At 42.4% G+C, this 22,147-nt stretch overlaps 1 protein-coding gene across 1 annotated transcript; it reads right to left on the reverse strand.

Moving 5' to 3' along the window:
- Window positions 1–885: 885 nt before the first annotated feature.
- On the reverse strand, window positions 886–19,289 carry HTATSF1 (HIV-1 Tat specific factor 1). The gene is made up of 9 exons (XM_054388511.1): window positions 19,122–19,289; window positions 14,108–14,312; window positions 13,729–13,776; window positions 12,396–12,550; window positions 10,791–10,954; window positions 9,180–9,279; window positions 7,714–7,803; window positions 6,307–6,444; window positions 886–5,488 (listed from the first exon to the last, which is right to left on the reverse strand). Exons 1-9 carry the CDS (start codon window positions 19,287–19,289, stop codon window positions 5,207–5,209), a joined length of 1,350 nt encoding a protein of 449 aa, XP_054244486.1. The 3' UTR covers window positions 886–5,206.
- Window positions 19,290–22,147: the final 2,858 nt, after the last annotated feature.

Here is a 22,147-nt window from a genome sequence, read left to right on the forward strand (position 1 = left end):
TGCCCATAGCAAGGAAGTTGGAGATGATGAGCTCTTAGGTCCCTTCCAACCTAAGCCATTCTATGATCTATGGGGTAGAAACAGGACAGCATCCCTGTTCCTTTGTAACACTGGAATTGAAACAACTGATTTCCAGTGCTTCTTAGGTATTCAAAGTGTCAAGATTGGAATAAAAAGGAAAAGGAAAATAAAATAGTTTCAGAGAGTAAAAATAGAAATTCTGCTTGCCCTTAGCAAACAGAAAACCTCCCACATTCTCAGTTGTTACTGTGATGTCTGCAGTAGTTCTCTGGCTCCTTTTATCTTCATGCAGGCTCATCCATGAGCACACCAAAGCAGAGTGAGGTCATAGACAAAACCCACCAAGAGGGAACAAACACCGTGTCCTGCTGTGACCACTCACAGTTCTACTGACATGATTCTACTGCAGTTAGAGTTACAGAATTATTTCAGTTGGAGAAGACCTCTAAGGATCAAGTCCAACTACCAAACTAAAACCCACCCTGGATGGCCATTAAACCATGTCCCAAAGTGCCATGTCCACTTGTTTCTTGAACACCTCCAGGGATGGTGACTCTACCGCCTCCCTGACCACATTTCCAGTAAAAAAATGTTTCCTAATATCCAACCTAAACCTCTCCTGGAACAATTCCAAGCCATTTCCTCTTGGTCTATCTAGTTGGAAAGCTCTAGCATCTTAACAGTTGCTTTATTGAAGTCACTACCAAATGCTATGGCATCTTTTACCAAGCGGAAAAAAAAACAACCCCAAACCAATCTCTCAAAACTGATCAGAAAAGACTTTTGGTCAGGAGTTTGTTTATTACAAAGGTAGTATAAAACACAACCCCTTTAAGAAACAAAATCCAAGACAAGTGATGGGGTTCTCAGCTGCTGTCACAGGTCTAGAGGGTGGTTTTCTAAAGGAGCAATGAAAAACCCTCAATTCAACTTCTCCAAGGGGGAAAAACAAACCAAAGCCAAAAAATAACCTGTCAGAAAAATTCAAAGTCAACTTACTGCAAAGTTTAATCCAACAATAGACTTTTGTATCACACAATGAGCAAAAGATTTTTACCAATCTCTATGTATTTATTTTACAGAGCTTTCAGGATATCCTGACAGTAAAGACTTCAAGCCTTGGCTAATGAGCACTAAAAAATACACACAAGTCAAATCAAAACAACTACACAACATACACAATTCTGGGATCATACTGCAGTTTGTCTCCTCAAAAGTCAGAAATTAAACAGAAGCATTTAAAATTCAATTAAAATCCCTAGATAGGTATTATTTTTTTTCCCTTTTGAAGAATTTGATTAGGTTACACCACTGCAAGAATTTAGTTTTGCTGACCAACAGCCTTTTGACTGGAACATTTTAAAGGCAAGTTTGGGTTTCCATGAAGCATCCGATACCTTTTAACTTTTCTTTCATGAATGAATTTGTTAATTGCAACTAGATTAAGCTTAAGTGAATAGTATCTAGGACATTTTGTAGCTAAAATGCACTGCATTTAAGGTAGGAATGATTTTTAAGTGAATTGCAATCCTTCTACAAATGGTCAATTGTAGGAGGGACTGAAATTCAATTAAAAAAAAGGAATTAAAATTAAAAAGTCAGGAGGAGAAACAGATAAACATTTTGATGCAAAATGAAACTAATTCTCTCTTTACAGCCATATGTGAACATTCAGGGATCTGCTACAAATTTGCTTCTTGCTTTTTTTTCTTTTGGGGGCTTTTTGTTTCCAGATGCCTACCTTGGCCATGCTCCTCACACCATGTTCTCTCTGATGAATACTTGGAACTTCTGACAATTGCCTCACCAGCAAACCACTACAAACCAGCAAACTGCTGTTGTATCTTGAGGTTAAGCAACTGTATTAGGTGGTTAAGAAAGTGATTATTTATGTTGAATTGTGCTGAAGCAGCAGTTAGTTTAATACCCTTTTCCTCTGCTGATACGTTGAAGTGGTTTCACACCCATTTTTTTTCCCCACACTGGGTAAATTAGAAGAAACAGCTTTCTCTACTTCAAAACTGAGCTATGATGATTATCCACAAACTGTTTCAACTTGCTGCTAGTTACTTTTTGTACTAGACAGAGGGAAGGGGACTGGTTTTGCTTCAAATCAATCCCTCACCAAAACCTAGGGATGAAGGAACACATGGTATACAGGGATGGAGCCTAAGGAAAAAAAAACCAAAACCAAAAAAAACCCCGAACTGAGCAAACAGTTTGATTTTGTCACTTCTAATGAGCAAAGCCAAGTCATTAGAAAGCACTTTTAATTAAAGAAGCATGCATAGTGAACATTGCTGTGGGCTTTTAACTTCTTTGACCAATTTATTTACGACGCTGTTCAGTCCGAAGAAAATGCAGGTTTAAAAAGCAAGGGAGCCTGCTCAGGTTCCTACCTGTTAAAAGTGGGTACTGAACATTACTGCTCTCTACTACAAGAGTTTCACACTGATACTTCAAAATAGTAACTTTAACTTTACTAAATTAATTCCATGTTCAGGTTCATCTTATAAAAAACTGGCATCACCTTACAAATGAAAATAAACCACTTCGGTCTCAATGCCAAACTGCTGAAAAGAAAGTCACAGCTGCCTTTTAACTTCTCCACAGGCTACTCAATGCCTCCAGAACTCAACCAATAGTTTACAAAAATAGATTTGTACATTTTGCTGGGGAACAACGAGAGGTAGAGACAAGGAAAACGATCCGTTTGAGCGTAACGCCGCGCTCCAGCACACCAGGCTTGCAGGGCCCACCAGCTTTTGTTTGCTTAAGGATCCTAGTTAATAGGAAAGTCAGGAAAGCATTTGGTCTCAGCCTCTGACAGTGCTCTACTTCAGTGTGAAGTCTAGAAGGAAGAGGTGAAAAGACTAAACATCATCTTTGACTTTTGAAGCAAGCCAATCAGATTTGTACACCAGCTGGAGAGAGGAAGGTTACTGCACATATGATTCTTTATTTTTTTTTTCAAAGTCTTTTCCCCCCCCCAAATACTAACACTAACCTCATTGTTTTCCTATCCTGACACCATGATAAGGCTTCATAGAACTGTACAATATTTATACACTTGTCAATGGTTTCCCCAGATCAGTTGCAATTCCACTGTCAAACAGGTGATTTAACTGTGTGAAGTGTTATATATGACTAAGCTCTCTTAAAAGAAAAAAAGAAAAAGCTAACCAAACACAACAGTTTATCAGAGCTAAAGTCTGAAGTCTAAAACCTGGAAGGAAAAAAAAGAAGAGCACTGGAAGCAACACCCACCATACTAAATGACACTCTTCATATGCAAACACTTCCAACCCTCAAAGGTCTGTAGTGCTTATTAGCAATAAAAATAACTAAGGCAGAACCAACACAGCTCAAGAGATGTAATCTGAATGCACCACTATGTGCAGCTACAAACCAGGTAGTGCTTCAGATGCCCTGAACTGTTCCACCAGCTGCAACCTGCAATTCACACACTTGTAAAGATGAGCTGGAGGGAGTTACAGCTCTTCTGTAGGATGCAACTCCAAACTGGCAATTCGTCACAGCAGCTTGTAATGAGCTCCCAGACTTTGACATCCTGAATCCAAGTGTCACCTCTGTCACAAAAAGATGTCACTCATGACCACAGTGGTGAGGGTTAATTCAGATGGTTCTGGTTGGCAGAGCTACCCAGGCAGATTACATCAGAGATTTCCAAAAAACCACACCCCAACAACACACAAACCAAACTCAAAGTACCACACACACCTCTGGACAAAATAGCTAAGTCATCTCAGAGCACAAAAGTTGAAAATACCAATTTTCAGAGTATTCTGAATACTTCAGGATGGAAAGACAAGAATCAGCATCTATGGTTTCTTGCAATCCAATATGAATTAAAAACATTCAAAGATCCTCCTTACAAATGTGCACTAGGAATTATCCATATGAACAGCGTGCTAGGAACTGAGCAGCAATATTTTAGTTCTTCAGTGCCTGAACCCATATTCTTCTAACCTTAGGCATCAAAATAATGAGAGTCTAAATTAATGGCTATGCTGAAAAGAGGTCCCTCAAAGTTATTTTTGAAAGCCTGTCACAGATTCAAATATCTCAAGTTAGAATGTCTTCTAAATCCTTGCTTTTGGAAACAATTCTAAGAGGCCTAATATTTACTTTTTCTATTAGAAAAAAACAAAGATTACTTATGAGCATATTTTCAAGTGTCCTAATTTTTTGCACAACAAAGGTCGTTCAAGTTGCCAAAAGTCTTTAAATTTTATGAAATAAGGGAGGTCCTCCCCACTTAGAAGAGCAAGTAAGGCTAAACTAAAACGTTGCAGAGAACTCACTCATCGTTCTAACAAAGTTGAATGAAAACTTTTACACTAACATTAAACTGAAGCAAAAACTAAACAAACCCAACACATCAATCAAAAGTCGGTTTTGTCTACCTACAGCATACAGACCATGAGAGCTCGAGACCAGCCTTATTTCATTGTGGCCTACAACATGGGTGCTCCTGCATTTCTACTCTCCTTGACATAATTCCAGCCTCAACAGATCTAAAGAGGGAAAGAAAAATGGTGATTTATGGAATGCTGTGACTTACTAATCCATCTTCACTCACTTTGCCTTATCATGGCTATGGCAATGTTTGCTTTCCACTTCTTAAGGTTTTGACTTGGTACTACTCTTAGCATTTGCTACTTAACATATAGCAACATGTCCAATTCGTCCATGGACGCACCACAGCATCTGTTCCATAAAATAATCTAAAGTACTCAGGACAAGAGTAATTGCTAAGGATGAGATACTGAGCTCCAAGAAGTACAGGAAAATTAACAGTAAAATTCACAAATCTTTCTAATAGCTTTGCATTAAGTTACATACAGTTACATAAACTGAAGGCTTGGAAGGCATTTCACACTTACAGAATGGAACACTGACAAGCATCGTTAGAACAGAAGAAGCCTGATGAGTTTTACTGCATTCTTGGCAACTTGAGTTACTTTACCTGAACAGCCAATTAATACAGACTTTTAGAACCTCATTAAATACTGCTTTTAATGAAGACTTCAAAGCACACAGTGGATGAAACTCTACTATGCAGATTTTCATATGAATAGTGTCGGCAGTCACCCTAAAGAAAGGGCTCAACTCAACTCAAACATCACCCTAAACTCCATGCTTCCATTGAGCATTAAAGCTGTTATGTGTCTGCTTCACCATCACTGCCTGCAAGGCTGCTGTCTGTAGATGGAGCACCATCTTCATTAATGCCCTCACCATTATTCTCCCTCTTATGGGCTTCATCATTTCCATCCTCCTTTGATATGTTGTTCCCTTTTGAGGGCTGTCCACCTTCAGGCAGCTTCACACTACTTGTAGAATCTGAATCAGATGCAGTTTGCTGCTCCTTTGCATCAGGATCCTCTAGAAATGACCCCCACACCTTCAGCCTTTCTTCCCTTTCTCTTGCAGTCTCCTCCACCTGTTAAAGATAGGTTTGTGCACATCATTACAAAGTCAGACTTTTAGTTGGATAAAATTAGACATTTGTACTGCAGGCTTAGCTCAAGATTCAACAGGCCCTGCTGACTATGAACCAATGATCTCTACAGCCAGTGGCTAATCCTCAAAGCCACTAAGAATCACAGAATGTTAGAGATTGGAAGGGACCTCCAGAGACTGAATCCAATCCCTGTGCCAAAAGCAGGATCACCTAGGGTAGTCCATACAGGAATGCATCCAGACGGGTCTTGAATGTCTCCAGGGAAGAAGACTCCACAACCTCCCTAGGCAGCCTATTCCAGTGCTCCATCACCCTCACTGAAGTTTCTCCTCATGCTGAGGTGAAACCTTCTATGTTCAAGTTTGTACCCATTGGTCCTTGTCCTACTGCTGCTCACCACTGAAAACAGATTGGCCCCATCCACTTGACACCCACCCCTCAGATATTTATAGACATTGATGAGATCCCCTCTCAGTCTTCTCAAGACTAAACAGCCCCAGGGCTCTCAGTCTCTCTTCATTGGGAAGATGCTCAAGTCCCCTAAGCATCCTCATGGCTCCCTTTTGGACTCTCTCCAGCAGATCCCTGTCTCCCTTGAACTGGGCGAGTCTAAACCAGGACACAGAACTATTTTCAACCTCAAACAGGTCCTTTAAATTTTCCTTAAGCTGAGTAATTAAAGATCATTTTTTGGAGACATTCCAGCAGGTTTTGAGGCGGGGTGGGAAAGGGGATGGGAACACCAAGCACTTCACAAAACAGACCTGCAGTAATAAAATAGGCCCAGGGAAGGTTACCTGATAATCTGTTACACCATCCCATGTTTCAGCACTGAGCTGACGGCCACCAAACCACCTCCCATTTAGAGTTAGCTTGCAGACATCAGCTTCTGTTGGCTCTTTAAAGGACACAGAAGCCACGCCATCGGGGTGTCGCTGTGAAGAGAGACAGTAGCAGCAGTTTTCTAAACAGTGCATTTATCCCAACATCTCTTAGACTGTGGTACAGAAATCAATCAGGATATAGCTCCATCTTGACCAAAGATAATCCTGTCTGAAAAATTCCATTTGCAAGTTCAGCCACGTTGTTATGTTGTCAGACAGAAGATAGAAAACAAACCAATATTTCAGCTAGATAAGCCACAAGGTAACATCACAGTCTCACAGTGTATCAGAGGTTGAAAGAGACCTCAAGAGATCATCAGGTTCAACCCCCCTGCCAGAGCAGGATCACTTAGGGTAGTCAGCACAGGAATACATCCAGGTGGGTTTGGAAAGTCTCCAGAGGAGACTCCACAACCTCCCTGGGGAGCCTGTTCCAGGGCTCTGTCACCCTCACTCTAAAGAAGTTTCTCCTCATGTTGAGCTGAAATCTTCTATGTTCAAGTTTGAACCTGTTGTTCCTTGGCTTATCACTGTGAACCACCCAAAAGAGCTTGGCCCTCTCCACTTGACACCCACCCCTCAGATATTTATAGACATTGATCAGATCCCCTCTTAGTCTTTTCTTCTCCAGACTAAGTAGCCCCAGGTCTCTCAGTCTCTCTTCATAGGGGAGATGCTCAAGTCCCCTAAGAATCCTCTTAGCTCTCTTTCAGACTTCCAAACTTGTGACATGTATCCAAATGGTTGAGAAGAGTCAGGTTTGCTGAAGTAGTTGGGTGCTTAGGAATTAATTTCCAAACCAGAGGATTTTGAGATACTGAAAGATTAGGTAACTTTTCATAGAATGGTTTGGGTTGGAAGGGATCTTAAAGATCACCCAGTTCCAAAGGGCAGGGACACCTTCCACTAGTCCAGGCTGCTCAAGGCCTCATCCAGCTTGTCCTTGAACACCTCCAGGGAGTGGGCATTCATGACCTCACTGGGCAGTCTGTTCCAGTGTCTCATCACCCTCACTCTAAAGAATTTCTTCCTAATATCCAGTCTAAATCTGCCCTCCTCAGGTTTAAATCCATTCCCTCTTGTCCTATCACTACAAGCCCTTGTAAAAAGTCCCTCCCCAGCTTTCCCATAGGTGCCCTCCACGTGCTGGAAGGTTGCTTTAAGGTCTCCCTGGAACCATCTCTTCTTCTTGTTGAACAGCCCAATGAAATAAACACCAATCCAAGCAAATGCTCCACTCATGTTTTAAGAAACCTAAACATTTTGCACATTTATACATCCCATCAATTCTGCTAACACAACGTAAAAAAAAATACTTACATCAAATATGAGAACCTTCTTTACTTGACCAAACTTTTCACACTCCGTCCGCAGATCTTCTCTGATCTCATTTAGCACTAAGGGATCCTCCTGCCAAGCAATCACACAGGTTAAATTAAACAGAAGCACTTAATTCTCTTAGCTTTATTTTTGCTCAGTCATCAATGGAATGCATCTATCAAAAGCTCATAAATCGTTGTTACACTGCATTTGCAAAGCCACTTGGGAGTTGGCAGACAGATGACTTTAATAAATGCTACTTATTAATAAGTTTCTCCATTCTAACACAGTCATTCTCTTGCCATCCCCTCAAGCAGTATTGTCAGGATATACACAGTGACGATCAGAGGGATGCAGCACCTCCCCTGTGGGGACAGGTGGAGGGAGTTGGGGCTGTTCAGCCTGGAGAAGAGAAGGCTCTAGGGAGACCTTAGAGCAGCCTTCCAGTACGTGAAGGGGACTACAGGAGAGCTGGGAAGGGACTTTTGACAAGGGCTTGTGGTGATAGGACAAGGGGTAATGGCTGGAAGAGGAAAGATTGAGACTGGAAACTAGGAAGAAATTCTTCACAGTGAGGATGGTGAGACACTGGAACAAGTTGCCCAGGGAGATCATGGATGCCCCCTCCTTGGAAGCATTCAAAGCCAGGCTGGATGGGGCCTTGAGCAACCTGCCCATGGCAGCTGGGTTGGAACTAGATGATCTTTAAGGTCCCTTCCAACCCAAACCACTCTGTGATTCTATGAAAAGGGCTAATTTGAAAAAACACATTCTTACCAAAATTTTTTCATGCTTTTTAGAAATAAATGAATTTCAAGCAGATGCTTGGCAGAGAAAAAAAAAAACAACCACCAACCCACAAAAAAACCCAACCACCACCCCCCAAAACCCCCCAAAAACAAAGATCCCCAACCAACCAAAACCACAATAAAACCAACAAAATGCCCCCAAACAAACAAAACACACACACAAGAACCTTCCTAACAGTAAATTCAGTTTTCTTCTTATCTGCTGAGAATTTTGCTAAAATTCTTATGGCACAAAGTTCAGACCATGCTGAGGGGCATGGTTCAGTGGTGGACTTGGCAGTGCTGGGTTACTGGTTGGACTTGATGATCTTAAAAGGTCTCTTCCAACCAAAACAGCTGTATGAGGACTAGGGGGAATGGAATAAAGGTGGAAGTGGGGAGATTCAGACTGGACATGAGGAAGAAGTTCTTCCCCATGAGAGTGGTGAGAGCCTGGAATGGGTTGTCCAGGGAGGTGGTTGAGGCCCCATCCCTGGAGGTGTTTAAGGCCAGGCTGGATGAGGCTCTGGCCAGGCTGACGTAGCGTGAGGTGTCCCTGCCCATGGCAGGGGGGTTGGAACTGGATGATTCTTGTGGTCCCTTCCAACCCTGACTGATTCTATGATGCTCTGCTAACTCTGACAGCACAACCTGCAGCAGGAAGCTTCGCTTTCCTACCTCAAAGTCCTTTGGGTGAAACATATTCCTGATAATAACGATGCGTTCGTGCCGCATTCGAGTTGCTCCATCTTTCTTCTCAGGCCTCCAATCCAGCTGTCTAATGAAATGAAGCAACAGTAAGAAGATATTGTTGCGCCTCTCTTCAGTTTCTACAAGCATTGTTTGGAAAAAAACCATTAATTGGGTGTTTCTTGCAAGGCATCCAAACAAAACATGCATTTTGAGACAGCGTTAAGTTACTCTTCTAAAAAGAGGCAACATTTTTACCACTTGTTTTGAGGTTTTAAGTGCTCAGAGGGAATATAAACTGGTTTCAAAATCAAAGCATTCTCTTCAACACTGAAAAAAAAAATCTTTAAGTTTTAATTCCTACCTAACATCGACTCAGATACAGGAAGCAGTTGCTGCCAAATAGAATTAAAATGCCAGCATTTAACTGTTTTCCCCTAATTTCTTTTCTAACAAATAAGAAGATCCACTGCTCCCTGTGATAAAATTTAACTGGTTTTATTTAAAGCATGCAAGGACACCTTAAGCCTTACACAAGCATTGCATTTTGTTCCACAGTGTATGGAGGCACTGCCACCACTAGCAATGTAACTTAGGGCATCTGTTCTGTGACTTTAGCAGCTGAACAGAACTTTCCAGAGAAATGCCCATTTCATAGCATCCCACAAAAAAAAAAAAAAAGGACACTTTCACTTACACTTTTACATCTTAAAATCTTATATTGAGGCAGGGAAAGAATCTTGTTTAAATTCCTTCTTGTACCTGCTACTTTAGCTGGAGAAAACTTGGATTCCCAAGGAAGTGAATTATATCTTTCCACTCCAAAGGAACATCAGCTCAAGACAGATTATGCACTGAAATGTCTGCCAAATGCAATTTCATTCTTTCCATCCTTCTTTCTCCACACTGCAAACTTTGTACAGCAAGATCCTCAATCTATCTTCAAGCTAATTTTAATTGATACCAAATAACCTTCCCTCCCTTTAACTATGGCAAAATACTTGTGCATTACTATTTAAAATTTCTAGTAGAATATTGATTCTATAATTGAGTCCTATATATGCAAACTTTTTTCACCCACATCTTGTTTCCCAAAGGCAGATTTTTGAAGTGACAAAAGCAACAAATCTAGGTACAATTAAAACACCAGTGTGTTTTAGACCAGCAGAGATGTCTGGGGGAACCTACAGAGGTATTTTAGCACCTGGGGAAGTTAGCACCTCTTGGCCTTGGCACCTACAAGCATGGTACCACACAGGGACTGCCAGTGTTATTACCTTACAAAGGCAAGCCTAGATATTGTGATAGGATTTGCATATTCACACATTGAGCAAAGAGTCTTTTCTCTCCCAGAGCTGCAACATTTTCTTCTGCATCTGAAAGATCTCAGTTCCTTAATAAGCCCATCACAGCAAGAAGTTCTTTATGTCAACATTTTATCTAGCTGTTCCCTCCAAATGGGTATTATTCAACCTATTTCAGTATCAATTAATACTTCAGTTTTGCCTAACTCTTAGCATGGCATCTGAAAGCAAGCAGAGCTTTACTAACAGCACTTAAGAGTTCAAGCAAGAGTTTACTGAAATAAAAAATACAAACTTCTGCTGTTGAGATAACTTCTTCTTGTAGTCTTTACATTTCTTCTTCTTTTTGCTTGCATCATACTCCCCCTTCAGCTGAAACTTTGCAACTTCAACATGCAATTTATAGCCTCTAATTTCAGCCTCGTCCAGAAGTCTTAATGCAAGTGGAACTGATTCTCTCTATTTGAAGACAAAACAGAGGACAAGCTTTAAAGCATATGCAACAGGCAAATTAATTCAGTAACACTTAATTAAGAATACTGTGCTAAGCATCAGTTCCCTGACACTGAAAACTATAATGCTGCATCTCTTTCAAGTCTCTTGACACCCAATTGGCAACACCTCTTTTATCAAAATCCAGTATTTCTTCAGCACTGCCATAGCAGATCAGTGCTTCCCCCAAAACAACTGCATACATTTCACTCAAATGTGACACAGAAACTCATCTGCAAAGGTCAAGCAAGCTGATGAACTTAAAAATGAGAATAAAGAAATGTCAGGAGGCTGATTTTCCATAAAGTTTGTATCATTTTTCCAAGAGCAACAGATGTTGAGGCTCTTCAGTAATTTGTGATGTTTTCCTCAAAGTCCTTCAGAATGGAGAATCTCTTGACTCTTGTGCACTAAACAGCCCTAACCAACAAAACTGCAAAACTAGCACAGACCACAAGGCAGTTGTTTAGTACTGCCCGGTGCTTCTTGCAGAATTAAAGCAGGTTGCTTTAACTGGCAAATACTAAAGTGCCATCAAGGAAATGATACTGCAGCCTAAACTTGTACAGGTTAAGAGAACAGAATCATAGAATGCATTGGGTTGGAAGTGACTTTTAAAGGTCACTTAGTCCAACCCCCCTGCAGTCAGCAAGGACATAGCCAACTATATTAGGTTGCTTAGAGCCCCATCAAGCCTGACCTTGAATGTCTCCAGGGATGGGGCCTTCACCACCTCCCTGGGCAACGTGATCATAGTCAAGAACTTCTTCCCAATGTCCAAGGACTTTCCTGAAGTCCCTTAAGACTTTTCTCATGCTAAGGCAAGATTAACTGCTAGGTTAAAAGGTGCAAAGAAATGACAGCATTTGACACTAAGCACAAGGCAACACAAAGCTTTGTATTTCCATTATACTTGGTGCTTATCCTTCAAGTGAAGGAAACTTTTAATAAGACAAACAATATAACCCCTTTGCAAAATGAGAAGGGGAACAGCTTTAGTGCAAATACCTAGCAATACAGAATGCAAGACCAGTTCTGAAGCTAACCAGCTCCCAATGAAAAGGTTTAACCACAGGACTGTTGTATGCTCCTTCCTGTCTCATGAGCTTTACTTTTTTTGCCACATAATGACATTATTTTCAAAGTAAAAGGTGAAGAGGATCCCCATTTCACCCCGTAATCACTGGCACCCACGACAGGAACATGTAGAGACATGTTCAGTAGGTGCAAGAGACATTTTCAGGGGGGAGAGTGGGGATGAGTAAGAGGAAATGAATGAGGCATACAAGCAAGTAAACAGATCTGTCTGCAATAAATTTTTACAACAGATACCTAAAGTATAACTTAAAATTGAAGTATCTGACGTATTTTTTGAATACCATTCTGAAATAGTTGCCATACCACTGACCTTCAGGTAGCAACAGAGGCCATCCCCTTTAAGATTTCCTTCCTTGTCTTTATACAGTTTGATTTTGTGTTCTTCTGTTTGAGGATCTCGCATAATGATGCCACATTTTGACATGACTTGTACAAACTCATCTTTTGTAATGTCTGGAGGTAAACCTGCAAAATAAATGAAAGCAGAAGGCTTGGGTATGTTCAGATTTATGTTTTTTAAACCTCATTAGAACAAAACTCCCAGCAGTGTTTCTTTAAATGAAAGATATCAAACTTCAGAATGAAATTTTACATACATTGTAAGAAACCACTACCCTTGGGATCAATATTTTCAGTATTACCTTTCAAACATTACTACTTCTCAGTATTTTAAAAGTCCTTTTACTTTATAAAAGGTGGAACATACAGCAACATTTTTGTGCTCCTTAACATACAGGCCTAGAGTTTTAGTGCCACACATGATATGTACATGGTAGTGGACACAATAGCTTAAGGTGAAAGTATATATCCTGCCCAAGTTTTAAGTTCTACTGCACCTCTAGTGATTGAAGACTAAAATAGTCTCAACCTGCAAACAGATTAACTGTTTTCTCTACCCACAAATTTGACCAAAAGAAAGAGCTACTGATAAAGGATGGGGTTCTTAAAGTTTTAACTGTGAATTGAGGACAAGAAAAACAACACAATTCTGTGGATGCTCCATGCTAGTTTGGCCTGAATGGGTACCTCTGAGAGAATTCAAGTGTGTGCATTTCTGTGGCTGCTCAGAACCACTGAATGTACCTCTGTGTTTGCATCTAAAGGTTGCACCCCAAAAGCCAAAACAGGTAGAGAAATCATAGAATGGTTTGTGCTGAAAGGACCTTAAAGATTATCTAGTTTCAACCCCTCTGTCATGGGCAGGACACCTTCCACTAGACCAGGCTGCTCAAGGCCTTGATAAACATAAACACCATAAATAAATATAAAATCACAATAAATGCACAGTTCCATTTGAGCTTCCCAATTACTTGCTTAATTCTATTCCCAGCTCAATTTTTTCTTTTGTCCTTACTGTTTCCTCCTCCTTACCCAATAATTTAATTATGTATTCATAAAATCAAACCAAACCTAAAGAGACAGCTCAGAGAAATGTCACATTTAAAAGATAAAAGCATGGAAGATGTCTCTTCTATCACTTTCCCACATCTGCAATTTAAAGGTCACAAAGGCATTATGCAGTCAGGAACATAACATTAAGTAGCTAGCCCATGGCAGACTGAATAGATGTCAGTGAGACATACAAGAGTCTCTTTTTTTAACCTTTTTTAGCTCAAAGTAGATAAATAACCGCTATTACTTACCAGTCACATACACATTTGTGTTTCTGTCTTCTTCAACATGAAACCATCCTAAAACCAAGAGTTTTAATTCAGTTATGCCAATAGGTTAAACAGGGGAGCATACACTAATGTTCACATTCCATCAGATTGCTAAGAATTCTTGCTTGCTTATGGGAAAAGCTCTGAGCATGCCTTAATTTGCCTTTTTTTTTTTTCCTCCTCCACCTTGCATCAGGACTTAGGATGATGCTTATGAAGCATCATACAATTTAAAAAACATTCTGGAAACTTTCAATCAATGTATATCTTTGCTGCATGTGATAACACTGGCCAATGGCCAGTTTCCACTCAGCACCAGAGAGGTTGCAGCCTACAGGGAGGAAAGCCCTTTGTCACTTACCTGGCTCAAGCTTCCGTTTTTCAGATTTTTGTTTTGGATCTGTTTGTTGTGGTCCTTTCTCATTTGCTGATGGTTGGGTGCCAGATGTCTTAGAGCTTACTGGTTGCTTACTTTCAGTTGCTGTGCCAGAAGCAGATGAACTGTTTGTATCATCTGCATTGAAGCCATAGTTGGCCTGATACGTTGCCAGGAAATCTTCTGTTATCTGAAAAGAAATGAGGAAAATTAATCCAAAGTTTCAAAGAGCTATAAATTCAGGTCTGTAATTTAACATTAGTTAGATGATGGTGATTTTCTAATCTGGCAAGACAGAAACCAGCAGTACTTTAAAGAACGTTTTAAAATCATCTTTGTAAAGTCACATGCACAAGAACAATGTGTTGGGGCATTACCTGAACCAGTCTAACCTATTAATTCCACACAGCACATGAAGTTTTTATGTATTTCACAAGTTCTGCCTTTTTTCAAGCAAAGCTTTCTGCTCTCCTTGCAAACTTGTCTGAAGAATGGCAACCAAGCACTCCTGCACATGTTGTTGAAGAGAACTGTCTGCAGTGTGGAGTTGGGCGCCAAAAATAAAAAGTGTGTCGGTGTGAGCTGAAATTCCCCCCCACCGACAATAACCAGGCTAGCCCAGTCTAGGACCAAATGAAAAGCTGTATTTACAAGCAGATGAAATGCAATGAATATGTACAAATATACAAAATTCACAACACTTACAAATATATACAATCAACAGAAAAGCACAACCAAGCTCCCTTTGCTTCCCCCCCCAAGGGGACCCTCCCAAAGGGGCCTCTCTCTCCCAGGAGCTTCCCCCACAGACCCCCCTGGACAGAGAAGCAGAGTTAGTTAAGCAGAAAGTTGTTAACTTAGCTGCCAAGGTCAGTGTGTGTTATCTTCAGCCAGAAGAGAAGAAGAAAACAGCAGCCAGACAGCCCAGCAACTGCCCCCACTGCAGAACGCAGAATGTGCAGAGTGCCCACTTTGTTTTGGGTAATAGTTCTTAAACATTTCTATCTATCCAATGGAAGTGTTTAGAACAATCAGTATTTTGCTTTCTTACACCCAATAGTGACTTATTTACATTCTTTCACTTTCTCTGTTCTGAACTTTGCAAGGAAAAATTAAAAAGACAGTTTCAAATCATCACAAACTGCAACACTGAAGGGAAGCCAACAACTTCTCCACAGATGATGAATGACTGACATTTGGAGGCATCTGCCCTTTGACAGAAGCATTTTCAGAGCTGACATATATCTGTGTTGACAGGCAATAAATAATGCACTTAGATAGAGACATGTCTCAACACAGTTTAAAATGCTGTACACTCTATATCCTACTAACAGATAAATAAGCAGCTTGCTCTTTTCTAGAGAGAGAGACTGCACTTGGATAAAATGTTAAGATTGGCTCATGTCTTATCTTTTAGAGACCAAAACAACTTACACCCAACATTTCCAGCCAGATAAATTTTAGTATTAGCCACTAGCAAAAACATGCAAAGAGAAAATACATCACAGCTGGTTTTGCACTCTATTTTCCCAAACCTGAGCCTAAACCTTTGAAAATTTTACCTCTTGACCTGTCCTGCCCTTGCTTCATTTGTACTTATAAGGGAGCAAAACTTAACATCATGAAGCTATTGTAAGAGAGTGGTTGCCAGTGTGACAATAATGCAGTCTTCCTACATTCCCTAGTGATCTGAAACTTCATGTTTTAACTCTTTTGTTATGCCAAATCAAAACTGCAGAGTTGAGAGTAACAGCCCTGTCAGAATAATGTGAGATGCTGTGGAGCTCCTTACAAGTCCACCACGAAACAGCTGCTGCACTAAGCAAGATTTGCAGCACGCCATGATCAGCAATGCAAGTGGCTGCTCCTGAAAAGGTGACATAACCTCAAGAGAAAAGCAGAATGCTACCACCTTTAGTGAAGCAGAGAAGGCTTTTGTGTTCTGACACTAGCAATCTTAGCAAATTCTTAACTTCACACTTGATGAAATCCAGAAAATTAAGAAGCTCTCAAACTTCCTGGTAAACACTATTTGTTTTCATCAGAGAACCTATTGATAATTTAGTGATTAAACCTGCACCAATTAGTCACCTTCCTGCAGCAGTACTATTTTTCAACTTTAGAGTAAACCACATTCTCCTATGAAGCTAAATTTATTAGCAAATTACCTACCATAGCCTGTCAAATTTTGCTAGTCTGTATTAAAGACTTTTTTTCCCCACAATATGCTAGCACCATATATACCATTACAACTACTTCAATTCAAAATGCATCTCCTGCAAGCATAAAGGAATTTATGCAGGTATGAAGGTTTTTATTGGAACTTATGTCATCCCATGACTGCAAGGGAAAGCAAACCCTCACAGAGCTCCTTAGTTGGGGCTTCAATCCCTTTCTGGAGAAAAACATCATAGAAGGAGATCAGTTCTATCTCCATGCCCACACACTTGTACAGTCTGGGGCAATTAAGCTTCTAGGAAAAGAAATACAACACTGCAGGACTTGCTAGCATGTAATTAACTACTGGTGCCACTGACATGGAAAGGAATAGATTAATCAAATGAAGAACAGATATTCTAGGCTTACAGAAGACATTCAAGGCCTATTTTTTCCCAGCAAGTGATGAAGGAAGGCAGATGAATTCAACAAGCAGTTTTGTGCTATGTCTGTGAAGGACTACAAAAAGTCGGTATTCATCAACATAGTACCACTGAGAGAAAAGTTATTAAATAACACATGAAGCTGCAAGCACTTCATTAAAGATGATCCTGCTCACTGTGGGAGGGTTGGACTAGATGACCTTTAAAGGTCTCTTCCAACCCAAACCATTCTATGATTCTCTAAACGTATAACTGTCCCAAATTTTTGTGAGGAATGTTGACAGTTAATAGCATTTTGCACTGCTTTGAAGTTATGTTTTGGTAGAAGTTCAGCAGACACTCTATTCCCAAAGCAGAAAAGCAGTGCAAAACAGCCTGTAGATGATAATTACTTAAGACCAGTCACAATCCTTTGTCACAGAACAAAGAGAAAGAATTTCAGTACTGCTCATGGAGCAGGGAAAGAATGACAACTTCTGGCTCCTGCAGTCTCTTAAAAGTATTTTGCTAAAACATTCTGTTGAACAACCACCTGCAAAATGAAGTAACTTGCTATCCAGCATGATTCTAGCTCGATGCTCTGTGACATGAAGTGCTTCACAGTTATCCTCTACCAACTTCTACTACAAATCATTATTTATTACTGCAATTTGCTGTTCCTATATAATCTGTCAAACCCTTAATATTGTCTACCCTCCAAGACAGAAATTTGGGTTAAGAAAGTGATTTAGGAAAGACCAGTGCTCCCAGGAAGAGATAAGCTTACAAAATGAGGTGAGAGAGATGGGCAGGATCAGGGGGAAGAAAGAAAAAAAACTTTTAAAAGTCACTGTGCCTACTGGATAGAGCAGTCCACAGGGAGCCAAGGATACTCAGTTCTTCATTGCTCCACTCAAGAGTCTGGATTTCTCACATGCTTTCACCCCTCCCCAAGTCATCTGCTGCACAGACACCTTACTAGGTTTACCCACATATAAACCTGGCACCACAAGCTTCCTTCTCAGATTCTCTGAATTGCAATGAGTTCAGAGTCACAAGTAAGAACTAGCATATCAAGCACATGCCACAAAACGTCTTAACACTTCTAAATGAAGTAACTGCCCTCATTCATTGTTAAACAGCAACAAAACTACTGTTTCACTTACAGACTGGCTCAAGACATTAAATGTCTGCTCTCACCTTGAGGAATCAAGTTGTCATTGCAAGTTAATTTTTACTACTTGAAATATTTAACACAAAACATAGTAAGATTAAAAACTGCAGCACATTCTCTTTCTGTGGAATTCCTCGAACCAAACACATTTCATTCTCAAGTGCATTTCCAAGATCTAAGGGGAGGGAACAAAGTATCTTTACACACATATCCTTTTCAGACAAGAACAGAAGGGGGGTATACTGCTTCATTTCACCCATCCCTCTTAACAGACTAGTTCACTTCACTGCACACAGAGACAAAGGTCATCACAGCTAACCTAAACATGTCAAAGTACTGATTTAAGAGCCACAAACATAACTCTGAATCACCAGGCCCAAGCAATCTACAAGACACACTGAGGTGCTGGGACAGGGCCAGAAGGCAACGAAGCTGGTGAAGGGTCTGGAGAACTGGTCTTGTGAGGAGCAGCTGAGGGAACTGGGGGTGTTCAGCTGGGAGTTAAAAGGAGACTGAGGGAAGACTTTGTCGTTCTCTACAACTCCCTGAAAGGAGGCTGGAGCCAGGTGGGTGTTGGTCTCCCACGTAACAAGTGGTAAGATGAGAGGAAATGGCCTCAAGTCACACTATGGGAGGTTTAGATTGGTTATCAGAAGAAACTTCTTGACTGAAAGGGTTCTCAGAGACTGGAACAGGCTCTCCAGGGAGGTGGGTGAATCCCTGGAGCTGTTTCAAAGAGGCAGAAATGAGAGTCATGGTTTAGCAGCAGCCTTGGCAGAGTCACTGAATGGTTGTACTCGATGAGCTTTTTCAACAAAAACGATTCTGATTCTACAATCTACAGATTTACAGCCTGAAAGAAAAAACAACCTACAGCTCTTCACAATGAAGGAGCAGAAAGCAGCGGTAAGGTTACAGATGGAAAGAATGCCTGCTGCCATAGTTTTGCCTGTAAGAAGAGCGTCTTAATACCACACAAACTGTGCAACAGACATCTGTCTAGCTAGAGCCAGACACGGAAGACACCTCCATGGTAAAGAGAGACAGCATCAACTGCTCTACATTCCCACCCTTCCTCAGGGAAACTTCGGCATGCCCCGAGTCCGGGGCTGTCCCACGGCGGTGGGCGGGCAGAGGGAGAGACTCCTGCACAGAGGGCCGCGGCCAGGCGCGCAGGCCGCTGCTCACAACGGAAAGCTAGGGAGGATGCACCGAGCGCGCCCGGGCGCCCTCAGGCAGCACCCACCTTAGGGAACCAGGCCTTCTTCTCCCGGTCCCATTCGTAAGCGGCTCCATCGGCCGGGTCCACATAGGTGAAGGGGTCAGCTTCTCCTTCGCCCTTGGGCTCGGCGTCGTACTGCTGCTGGAGCTGCAGCTGCCGGTAGAACTCCTCGTTTCCGTCCTCACCGCTCATTCTGGCCCCCGTTCGGCGGGCCTCGGTGGGGAGGAGGAAACACCCACACCGGGCCTAAACGGTCGCGCCGCTGCCGCCGCCTGAGGCGCCCGCTCGCCCCGCCCCGTTCTCAGCAGCGGGGCTGGCAGCGCGCGGGCACGCGCAGCCAGGAGCAGCGGGAGCGCGCACAGCCCTCCGCCTCACGCTGCTGCAGACCCTTCCAGAGCCCCGAGGCGCGCAGGACCGGAAGTGATCCCATCAGCCCGCGGAAGAGGGTTTCCTCCCTCCCGCCCCTATGCGCTTCGCAGCCAGTCAGCCGCGGGCTGGCTGATCACGTGGAAGCAGCGGAGCCAATGGGAAGGAGGATGGGAGGGGTCCCGCCCTAGAGAGAGTTGGGCCCCTGGGGTCGCGCGGTTGGGGTAATGTTTGCTTCTTCGTCTCTGGGCGGGTTGAGGCCTGGGGTGGTGGCGGATCCTCAGTGTGGGAGGGCTCGGCCAGGGCTGAGACAAAGGCGGTGACTTGCCTCTCGCCTCCACAGCGGCGTTACCACTGTCCTTTAGCCTGCAGCTCCGTATCACCACGGGCATGAAGGCGACTGCCCCTGAATACCTGGGCTTGAGGTCCCTTCTGGGCCTGCTGTGGGCGGGGAGTTGTGCCCACAAGGGCGTTGCGTAATAAAAAGCGTGTTAAGCGGGGGTGAAGCACAGAGAGTGCTTCCTCCTGCAGTGCTGTTCCCCACTGTGTTATGGACGACACTAAACTGAAAGTTCTGGGGCTCTTCAGCCTGGAGAAGAGCAGGCCCAGAGGGGATCTTCTCAATGCTGGTCACTAGCTAAAGGGTGCAGGTCATTAGGATGGGGCTGTGTTCTTGGCAGTGGTGCCCAGTGATCAGACAAGGGGCAACAGGCACAAACTAGAACACAGGAGGTTTCACTTAAGGAAAAACTGCTTTGAGGGTGCCGCAGCCATGGAGCAGGCTGCTGAAAAGTGGTGCAGTCTCCTTCTCTAGAGACTTTCAAAATCTCTCTGGACATTGTGATCCTGTGCAACATGCTGTGGGTGACCCTGCTTTATCAGAGGGTTGGACTAGATCATCTCGAGAGATTCCTTCCAACGCCCCCCATTCTGTGATTCTGTGAACAGTCAAATTGCTGCAGTCAATTGAGGTGCTGTGCAGGTAGGTGGCCATTATTTGTCACTGACTCCAAAAACCTGTTTTTGTATTTACTAGAGGCAAAGAGAAAAAGAATTAGATGTTACAAAAAAGGTATACTGTCAATGAAAAACAGAGTGGTTCTTTCTTGTCCCATGGCACGAGTTTCTGGTGCAAGTGGTTTGAAACAATAAAGCTTCCCAGAGAGAAGGAGCTATTACTGATCTGCGTAGCGCTGTTTGTAGACACTTAGATACTTTAAATAACATTGTTACTCGAGTCTCTTCTTTTAAAAGACCTTCATTCAGTGCCATCTAGTGGTTGTCACAGTGTCATCCGGATAGCATTACAACAACCCCAGGTTTAATTGCTACTGTATTTTAAAAGCCTTTTTATTTACAGAATGAAGAAGTGCACTGTTTAGGTCTTGTCTTGCAAAAGTTGCCTTACAGCTAAAACCCCCGGGTATTAAGATGGTGAATGTGTTTTAAATGAAATTTTAGCTGAACAAAACTTGCAGTGGCTGGTTGCCCATGGCAAAGCAATCTTGACACTCAGAAGTGAAAATGATATTCAGGACTGAACTTCTCTGGGAATTGGTATGCCAGGAATTAATATATCATAGAATGGTTTGGGTTGGAAGGGACATTCAAGATCATCTAGTTACAACCCCCCTGCCATGGGCAGGGGCACCTTCCACTAGCCCAGATTGCACAAGGCCTCATCCAACCTGCCATTGAACACCTCCAGGGAGGGGGCATCCACAACCTCCCTGGGCAACCTGTTCCAGTGTCTCACCACCCTCACTCTAAAGAATTTCTTCTTAATGTCCAGTCTCAATCTCCCCTCTTCCAGGTCAAGGCCATTGCCCCTCATCCTGTCACTACAAGCCCTTGGAAAAATTCTGTCTCCAGCTTTCTTGTAGACCCCTTCAGATACTGGAAGGCTGCTCTTAAGGTCTCTCTGGAGCCTTCTCTTTTGAAGGCTTAACAGCCCCAACTCTCACAGCCTGTCCCCACAGAGGAGGTGCTCCAGCCCTCTGATCATCTTCATGGCCCTCCTCGGGACCTGCTCCAATAGTTTGATGCCCTTCTTGTGTTGTTCCTGTTGTACAGACTGGAATGATAATAAAATCAAAGACACAATTCTGAGCTTGTGAAGCTCTTGTAGGCAGAGGCCAGCATCAGCTAAGTGGCTGGTCAACAGACTGTCAGCTGAATTAGCTGTGGATATAGACTTCTAATAACCTTTGGCTGTTACAGAGAGACCATCCAGCCTGGTTAATGGCATCTTTCATGCTTCAAGAATTTTCTCTTGGCAGGACTATTACAATAGCTGTCCAAAGACTGGTTTATGATTGCTTATAAACTGAGAGCTTAAGAGATATTTGTTTGAGCTCTCAAGCAGATACTGAATTTTTGTGAGGAGCATGAGATAGTGAACATAGCCTGTGCCTCCTCATAAAACACTGGAATTAGAATCATAGAATCAGTCAGGGTTGGAAGGGACCACAAGGATCATCCAGTTCCAACCCCCCTGCCATGGGCAGGGACACCTCACACTAGATCAGGCTGGCCAGAGCCTCATCCAGCCTGGCCTTAAACACCTCCAGGGATGGGGCCTCAACCACCTCCCTTGACAACCCATTCCAGGCTCTCACCACTCTCATGGGGAAGAACTTCTTCCTCACATCCAGTCTGAATCTCCCCACTTCCAGCTTTATTCC

Source organism: Indicator indicator, chromosome 17, assembly GCF_027791375.1.
Source record: "Indicator indicator isolate 239-I01 chromosome 17, UM_Iind_1.1, whole genome shotgun sequence".
NCBI classification, from domain to species: Eukaryota; Metazoa; Chordata; class Aves; order Piciformes; family Indicatoridae; genus Indicator; species Indicator indicator.

Coding starts and splice junctions, on each gene's coding strand:
- HTATSF1 (XM_054388511.1), bottom strand. CDS start 19,289: ATGAGCGGTGAGGACGGAAACGAGGAGTTCTACCGGCAGCTGCAGCTC. Junction 10,955..12,395: donor GCCTCTGTTGCTACCTGAAG/GTCAGTGGTATG, acceptor GTCTTCAAATAG/AGAGAATCAGTTCCACTTGC. Junction 6,445..7,713: donor AGAAGGTTCTCATATTTGAT/GTAAGTATTTTT, acceptor CTCTCTTCACAG/CGACACCCCGATGGCGTGGC.